Genomic DNA, 9,021 nt, shown 5'->3' with positions numbered 1-9,021 from the left:
TATGACATTCTTAAAAATTTGTTCTGAGACGTTTAAGGAGTCTCTCACACATTTTAAGCAGTGAGTTTCTCTCTTTCTCTAAAATTAGCCCTGAGATTTGTTATTCTGATTTGTATCCTTAGAATTTGAGTTCTGTAATAGGTTTGAACTGAAGATTTGACTTAGCTTGAATAGCTCATTGAATGTATCTAATGAATATCCTTAAAATATGGATGATTTTTGAAGAAATACAGATGTAAGAAGCCATATTTAATTACTTTACACTAAATTTTAGTCTCTTTGAAAGAATGTCAGTTTTAAGTGTGCTAATGAGAGGCAAGTGCACTTTTGCAGTGCATGAGAGGGCTAATAGTTTTAGCCTACCTCAAAGGAGGAAAGCAGTTAGCCATTTCTGTTCTACTCACCGACATCTCTTTCTGTCTTCTTTATTCCCCTAGGATAGTTGGTGACTACAATCTACCTTATCTAGAGAAGTTAGAAGCCAATAATTTTTAAGATTAATTTCTCCCTTGGGTTTCTTTTCTTTTTTTTTAAGAATTATTTTACTTAGCTCTTTTTTCTTTATTATTTTTTAAAAATTTGACCGGAGGGAACCAGCAGTTAGCGTAATGGCTATGTCGCTGGACTCCCACGTAGTCGACCGCGGTTCACGTCCCGGACCCGGTGGCTTAAAACTCACGCCGGGCGCGTATGCGTGCGTGCCCAAGATCCCGAGAGGAGAATGGAGGAGAAGGGATTGCGGCGTGACCATCCCCCCTGGGGGGTGATTTCTCGCTTTCTGTCTCTATGTCTCTCTCTGTCTGTCTGGCGAGCGCACGCGCCCTACAGTGAAAATCTCTCAAAAAAAAAAAAAAAAATTTGACCGGAGAGGGACAGAGCAAGACAGCAAGAGAAAAGGAGTGGGTTGGGTGGTAAGAAAGGAAGCTGCCAGGTCCGGAATACAAACCGCATGCCATGTGGGAGTCCAGCACCCATAAGGGTCACCACCCCACCTACCGGTCCCTTCTTTCTTTTCTTTTTACTTTTTTTTTTTTTAATTTGCCAGAGGGTGCATGTGCTAGTCAGAGAGTGAGACAGAGAAACAGCGAGAGGGAGAAGGAGAAAGCACCCCACAATGGGCATAATTATTATCATTATTAAATGCCACAATCCTTTCTCCTTTATTTCTTCACTCTGTCAGGATATTGGGCATGCATGCACATGTGTCTGGCATGGTTTTCAAGTCACCGGTTTTGTTCGCACAATGCCTTAAGAATAGTCAGAAAATTGATGTTTAACTTTTGTGATATGTGCTCTATACATGTGTATGTATACACACATACAAATTAATATAGGCTTTACATATTAGAAATTATGGAAAATTCAACTTTTTTTTTTTTTTTTTTTTTTTTTTTTTTGGGTCAACTTATAGGGGTGGCACCGAATCAACAAGACAGGCAACTCAGTTGATTAATGCTCTGATCAAGGATCCAGACAAGGAAATTGATGAACTCATTCCAAAGAATCGTTTGAAAAGTTCCTCAGCAAATTCCAAAATAGGGTCATCAGCACCTACCACCACTGCTGCTAACAGTTCTTTAATGGGAATTAAAGTGACGACTGTAGCTCTGTCATCAACATCTCAAACTGCCACAGCACTCACTGTGCCTGCAATTTCTTCAGCATCCACTCACAAAACCATTAAGAACCCAGTGAATAATGTGAGACCTGGTTTTCCAGTTTCTCTTCCTTTAGCATATCCTCCTCCACAGTTTGCACATGCTTTGCTTGCTGCTCAGACTTTCCAGCAGATCCGTCCACCAAGGTTGCCCATGACCCACTTTGGAGGTACTTTTCCACCAGCTCAATCCACTTGGGGTCCTTTTCCTGTCAGGCCTTTGAGCCCTGCCAGAGCTACTAACTCGCCTAAGCCTCACATGGTGCCTCGCCATAGCAATCAGAATAGCAGTGGTTCTCAGGTGAATTCAGCAGGTTCTTTAACTTCAAGTCCAACAATTACAACCAGTTCATCAGCTTCAACGGTGCCTGGTACATCTACAAATGGCAGTCCAAGTTCACCTTCTGTCAGAAGGCAGCTTTTTGTCACAGTTGTGAAGACATCTAATGCTACCACCACAACAGTCACAACCACAGCAAGCAACAACAGCACTGCACCTACAAATGCCACATATCCTATGCCTACTGCCAAAGAACACTATCCAGTATCATCCCCATCTTCTCCATCGCCACCAGCCCAGCCAGGAGGGATTTCTAGAAATAGCCCTTTGGATTGTGGATCAGCATCTCCAAATAAAGGGGCATCTTCCTCTGAACAGGAAGCGGGTAGTCCATCAGTGGTAGAAACAGCAAACAATAGACCTCCAAACAGCAGCAATTCTGGGAGCTCATCAGTGCATTCTACTCAGCAACAACCTCCGGGATCTGTTTCTCAGGAGCCAAGACCACCTCTTCAGCAGTCTCAGGTTCCTCCCCCGGAAGTTAGAATGACTGTTCCTCCTTTAGCGACAACAAGTTCTGCTCCAGTGGCGGTGCCTTCTACTGCCCCAGTGACTTACCCTATGCCTCAGACACAAATGGGATGTTCCCAGCCTGCTCCTAAAATGGAAACCCCTGCTATTAGACCACCCTCTCATGGCACAACCGCCCCTCACAAGAATCCAGCTCCAGTGCAAAATTCATCTGTTGCAGTTCTCAATGTCAATCACATTAAAAGACCTCACAGCGTTCCCTCCTCTGTCCAGCTACCTTCAACCTTAAGTACACAAAGTGCTTGTCAGAATTCAGTACATCCAGCAAATAAGCCTATTGCCCCCAATTTCAGTGCCCCCTTGCCATTTGGGCCCTTTAGCACATTGTTTGAAAACAGCCCTACTTCTGCTCATGCCTTCTGGGGAGGCTCTGTTGTTTCATCTCAGTCAACACCAGAATCTATGTTATCAGGAAAATCCTCATATTTGCCAAATTCAGATCCTTTACATCAGTCTGATACTTCCAAAGCACCAGGTTTTAGACCACCATTGCAGAGACCCGCTCCAAGTCCCTCAGGTGAGTTTATATTTTCTGACATTCTGTAGCTAATGATTTACACAGATGATATGAAAACTCTTGATCATTTTCTAGTACTTGATTCTTATGACCCAGCTATAGGGGTAGATATTGTGGTGTGCAGTTAACTCAGGTGCTGTTGTCAGTGCTGTTGTATTATACGTGTTTAGTATGTTGTTAATTTTGTTTTAATCTTTTAAAAGCTTACTGTAGATTTTATGTTTAATTTTCCATAATGTGTTTTAAATAAGGCATATTTTTTCTCTCTGCAAATAAAGAAAATCTCCTATGTTTTAAAGTCCACCAAAAGTTTGCTGTTACTTCAACTACAAAATACTAACTACAGTTGTTTTAAGGTTTGATTTGGGGAGGGAGAGTTGTGCTAGAGAGCATGCATACTTAATAGAGAAACTGAAAGACAAAAAGAGAGAGGGAGAAGAAAGCGCTCTCCCATTGGGAATAGTCTTTAATTTGACCAGAGAGAGAAAGGGAAAGTAACAAAGCAAGCTGCCAGGTCCGAGACTCGAACCATAGTTGACCGCGTGGGAGTCCAGCACCACCTTAACTACCACACCACCTGCTAGTCCCCCCATTTCAAGTTTTTTGTTGTTGGTTTTGTTTTTGCTATAGGGTACATGCACTTGCCAGAAAGACAGAGAGAGACAGAGAAACAAGAGAAACAGAAAGCGAGAAATCGCCCCCCCGGGGGGATGGCCACACCACAATACCTTCTTCTCCATTCTCTTCTCGGGATCTTGCGCATGCCCGGCCTGAGGTTCCCCCACCAGGTCCAGGACATGAACTGTGATTGACTACGTGGGAGTCCAGCAACATAGCCATTACGCCAACTGCTGGTCCCCCCCCCCCCCCATTTCAAGTTCTTAATAAGCACTTGTGGTTAGTACTCACAATATTAGACAGCAAAGATGTAGGAATTTGCATGTATTTTGCATTATCGAAGGAAGTTCTGTTCAACAATATTGATTCTTACAGGATTACCTTCTGATTGTGAATTAATTGCTTTTTAACTTTTTAGTTTGAAATATTGTTAGACTTATACAAGAGCTTTTCTAGAGCCTACAGGTGGCATGATTGTTAAGGTACTAGACTCCCACATGGCCAGTTGTGGTTTAATTCCCAGACCTGGCAGCTTGTTTTCTCATTCTCCCCATCTCTCTGTCTCTTCTCTCTGTCTGTGGTAAGTGCATGTGCCCTTTGGCAAATTTAGAAAAAAATAGTAATAATAACAAATAAAATCAAATAAATAATTCTTTAGAAAAATGAAGTGCTCTGGGGACCAGCAGGGGGTGTGATGGTTAAGGTGCTGGACACTCCCACATGGCTGATCATGGTTCGAGTCCCAGACCTGGTGGCTTGCTTTCTCACTTTCCTTCTCTGTGTGTGTGTGTTTGTGTGTGTGTGTCTGGTCAAATTAAAATAAAATGAATGAATAAATTAAATTAAAATTTAAAAAAAAGATAAGCGATGTGCTCTTCTGTAATTTTTCTAGTGTCCTTTAATGTAAATGTCTTATATAACCATGGAATATTTATCAGAACTAAGAAATTAATATTGGCACAGTACTACTAACTAGACTGCATACGTCAAGCAGATTTTATCAGTTCATCCAATAGTGTCCTTTTTCTGTCACAGGATCCAATCAGGATACCAAGTTGCATTTAGAATTATTGTATTTTAATATGAGCATTTTAAGAAAATTACTTGGCTCACTATAGCCAGATTTGGCCCACTGCCTGTTTATAAAGGGTTTTTTTTTGTTTGTTTTTTAAATAAGTTTTAAACTTATCTTTATTTATTTATTTGTTTGTTTGTTTTAGTTTGGAGGCAGGGCGGGGAGCCTGTGAGCAAGAAAGGAAATTGCCAGGTCCTGAGATTCTAACCGTGCTTGGCCATGTAGGAGTCCAGTGCCTTTAACCATCATGCCACCTGCTGGCCCCTTGTTTTTTAAAGTTTTAAAGCAAATTTTTTTTTAATTTATTATACATTCATTCACTACATCATTACAGTATACAAAATGAGATTTTCCATCCAGAATACAATGTATATTGGCTCAATCAAGGATATTACCAGATGTGTTATTGTCAACAAATAATTTTTCATTTCTTGTTTCTTATATATTTTGCTTCTTTTTTTTTCCCCCTAGATTCCCTGCCTCTCACACTCTGCCATTTCAAACTCTCCTGCCACACTGTCTCTGGTATCTACAGTTGTTGTTCATGCCTTTTTTTTTTTTTAACATTTTATTGAGTCACAAAAGATATTAACCTAATAACTTTGAATAGCAAGTGTAGCTGATATATACATGTCTTGAGTGCATGTCTGACTTCAGGCGTAAACCTCAATGAGTAGAATGAACATACTATAAAGTAGCACCTAGCTGGGGCTGTATAGCTTACTACAGTCATTGAATAGTCAAATATTCAATACAGTCATTGAATATTTTTATACATATTTTAATTTCAAGAATAACAATTTTAGTTTTAATAGATCAGAATAAAAAAATGTTAAGAGAAGTTTGCCTAAGACTTAAAGCCAGGAAAAAGGTTAGAATTCAGTTCAAACAGTAGGTAGATGACAAATGTCCTTAAATTTAGAAAATAAAGCATAGAAGAAAATCAATAATGTTTTAGTCAAAAGTCATAAAATTCTATTTTACCAGTTCAGTGTCATGTAAATAATCTCTCTTTTGTTGAATTTGTAGTGTTACTGTTGTCTGAGCTTTCTGTTTAAATTCTGGAAGTTAACATTGAATATTATTATTGATCTTTCCAGACTTGTCCCTACTATTAAGTTGGCCATTCTCTTGACTGTTTTTGGTACTCTTATTTCTGTGTGTCTGACTAGTTTTTCTGGTATAACACTCCCTTCAGAACGTTTTGGAGAGCTGGTCTGGTGTTGGTAGATTATTTCAGTTTTTGTTTATCTGAGAATGTTTTTGTCTTTTCTTCCCATATGAAGGATAATCTTGCTGAGTATTCTTTTTTTTAAAGAATTGTTTATTTAATTTTATTTATTCATTCATTTATTTTAATTTGATCATGGAGATACACACACACACACACACACACACAAAGAGAGAGAAAGTGAGAAAGCAAGTCAGCAGGTCCAGGACTTGAACCATAGTTGGCCATGTGGGAGTGTCCAGCACTTAACCTGCTCATCCCGTTAGAGTATTCTTAGTTGAAAGTGGTTTTCACTTACCACTTTGAATATATTTTCCCCATTCTTTCCTTGCTTGCATGAGGTCTGATGTTAGCCTGATGGGATATCCTTTGAAAATAACGACTTTTCCCTCTTGCCGATTTTAGTATCTTGTCTCTGTCTGCGGTTTTGGTCAATCTGGCTATGATGTGCCTTTGGGAAGATCTTCTTGGGTTGATTCTAGGTCCTTTGTATTTCTTGGGTCTGGATATTTGAATGTCCAGGTTTGAAAAGTTTTCTTCCACGATTTCATTGAGTAGATTATCAATGCCCTGATTAGTTTCTTCATCTTCTTGGATACTGATTATCTGGATCTTTTGGTGTTTAATGGTATCTAGTATTACTCACATATCATTCTCATTTGGGGGAGTTACTTACTCAGTCTTTTTGGCGAATTTTTCTAGGTCTGTAGTTCTGTCTTCTACATCTGAGATTCAGTCTTCTGCATGATCTAATCTGCTTTCAATATTGTCAAGGGAGGTTTTGATTTCCTATATTATAGCCTTCATCTCTAACAATTCCCTTTGATTCTTTTTTATGGTGAGTATTTCCTCTTTCAGATTGTGCAAGAACTTCCTCACCTCCTGGAACTCATTGTCTTTTTTCTCCTGCATCTTCTAGAGTTGGTTGTCTCTCTCCTCTTACATCTCTTTTGGCTTTGTGACCATGAATATTCTAAATTCTTTATCTGACATTTCCACAAATTCCTTTGTATTATCTGTGGAAGATGAGTTTTTACTTTCCCTTGGGGGAGATATTTTCTTGGCTTCTCATATTTCTTGTGCCTCTGCACAAGAAATTTTTGGTTATCTGATAGATTACGTTTTTTTCCCTAATATTTGGAGTTAAATCTGAGTGTTCAGAGGCATGCAGGAGGTAGTGTTCTGCAATCTCTCTGCAACTCTCTTTTTCTTCTCTTGTGCAGCAGATTTCATGGAAATTGAGGATTACTCTGACCCTACTAGATCTTGGGGTCAGGAGGGTGAAGTCTTAAAACAGATTTTTTTAATAAGAATTATTTATTTAATTTTATTTATTATTATTATGTTTTTAATTTGTTCTAAGCCATGTGCACTCACCAGAGACAGAGGGAAAGTGAGAAGCCTCCAGGTCTGGGACTCTGACCTCTGTCTGCCATGTGGGAGTCTACTGCTTAACTACCATGCCATGCCACCTGCTGACCCTAAAAACACTTTTTTTAAGAATTATTTTATTTATTTTATTTAAATTTATTTATCATCATCATGATTATTTTCCAGTTTTGATCAGAGAGAGACAGAAAAAGAGAGAGAGGGAATGCAAGAAAGCAAGCTACCAGGTCCAGGACTCGAACCATGGGTTGGCCATGTGGGAGTCCAGTGCCCCTAACCACCATGCCACCTGTTGACCACCCTCCCCCCTTTTTTAAGAGATATTTTTGGTATAGGACACGTGTGGCTCACCTGAGAGACAGAAAGTGAGAAATCACCTCCCGGTGGTGATGACCACACTGCAGTTCCTTCTCCTCCATTCTCTCATCATGGGATTTTGGGCACACACACATACAAATACACACAGGCCCAGTGTGAGGTGTTTTTTTTCTTTTTTTTGGAGAGGTTTTTGCTATAGGGTGCGTGTGCTCGGCAGACAGAGACACAGAGAGATAGAAAGTGAGAAATCACCCCCCGGAGGGATGGCCACGCTGCAATCCCTTTTTCTCCATTCTCCTCTCAGGATCTTGGGCATGCACGTACACGTGCCCAGCGTGAGTTTTAAGCCACTGGGTCTGGGACATGAACCACGGTCGACTACATGGGAGTTCAGCGACATAGCCATTACACTAACTGATGGTCCCCCCCAGCGTGAGTTTTAAGCCACTGGGTCCAGAACTGGAACTGCTATGTGGGAATCCAGTGCTATAACCATTATGCTATCTGCTGGCCCCATAACAGACTTTTTTTACAGAGAAATTTTTGGTATAGGGCACGTGCACTTGCTGGTAAGACAAGACAGAAAAAGAGAAATCACTCCTCAGGGGGGATAGCCACATCACAATCCCTTCTCCATTTTCCTCTCAGGATTTTGGTCCTGCATGCACACATGCCGTGCGTGAGTTTTAAGCTGCCATGTCTGAGACTCGAACTGTGGTTGACTATGTGGGAGTCCAGTGACTTAACCATTTCACTATCTGCTGGTCCTGCTAAAAAACAATTCTTAAAACATTTGTTATATGACAGTGCCAGCAGGTGGCATGATGGTTAAGGCACTAGACTCCCATATGACTGCCTATGGTTCAGATCCTGGACCCAGTGGCTTGAAACATTCAGGGTGCATGTGCGTGTGTGCCCAAAATCCTAAGAGGAAAATGGAGGAGAAGGGATTGTGTGGGCACCCCTTCGGGGTTATGGGGGGCCGGGAGTGATTTCTTAGTTTCTTACTGTCTCTCTGGTGAGCACATGCGTCATATAGCAAATATCTCTCAAAAGGAAAAAAAATAGTTATAGGGCATATGCACTTGCTGGAAAGATGGCAATGCCGCATTCCCTTCTGCTCCAGTGTCCTCTCCAGATTTTGGCAATTCCCACATGTGGGCTCTGTGTGTTTCTCAAGGCACAAGTCCAGACAGTCGGCCATTTAACTCCAGGTGCCTTAATCACTGTGCTTTCTCTTCTCTCTTTCTCTCTGACAATTACATACACCCTGTAGAAAAAAACATTATTTATTTTACATATGTATATACACACACACACACACACACACACACACACACATATA

The 9,021-nt window shown here is 40.5% G+C and overlaps 1 protein-coding gene across 5 annotated transcripts in view; it reads left to right on the top strand.

The window, feature by feature from the left end:
- ANKRD17 (ankyrin repeat domain 17) overlaps positions 1-9,021 on the top strand; it is a 160,744-nt gene that overhangs the window by 136,768 nt on the left and 14,955 nt on the right. For all 5 annotated transcript variants that reach the window (XM_027769732.1, XM_027769734.1, XM_027769733.1 and 2 more), the window contains one exon: positions 1,412-3,045. In XM_027769732.1, the coding sequence (XP_027625533.1) occupies positions 1,412-3,045 (1,634 nt within the window). The remainder of the gene's footprint in view (positions 1-1,411; positions 3,046-9,021) is intronic.

Source organism: Tupaia chinensis, unplaced genomic scaffold (assembly GCF_000334495.1).
Source record: "Tupaia chinensis unplaced genomic scaffold, TupChi_1.0 Scaffold000086_1, whole genome shotgun sequence".
Taxonomy (NCBI): Eukaryota; Metazoa; Chordata; class Mammalia; order Scandentia; family Tupaiidae; genus Tupaia; species Tupaia belangeri.
The sequence above is the reverse complement of the archived record's forward strand: the minus strand, read 5'-3'. Positions and strand labels throughout refer to the sequence as shown.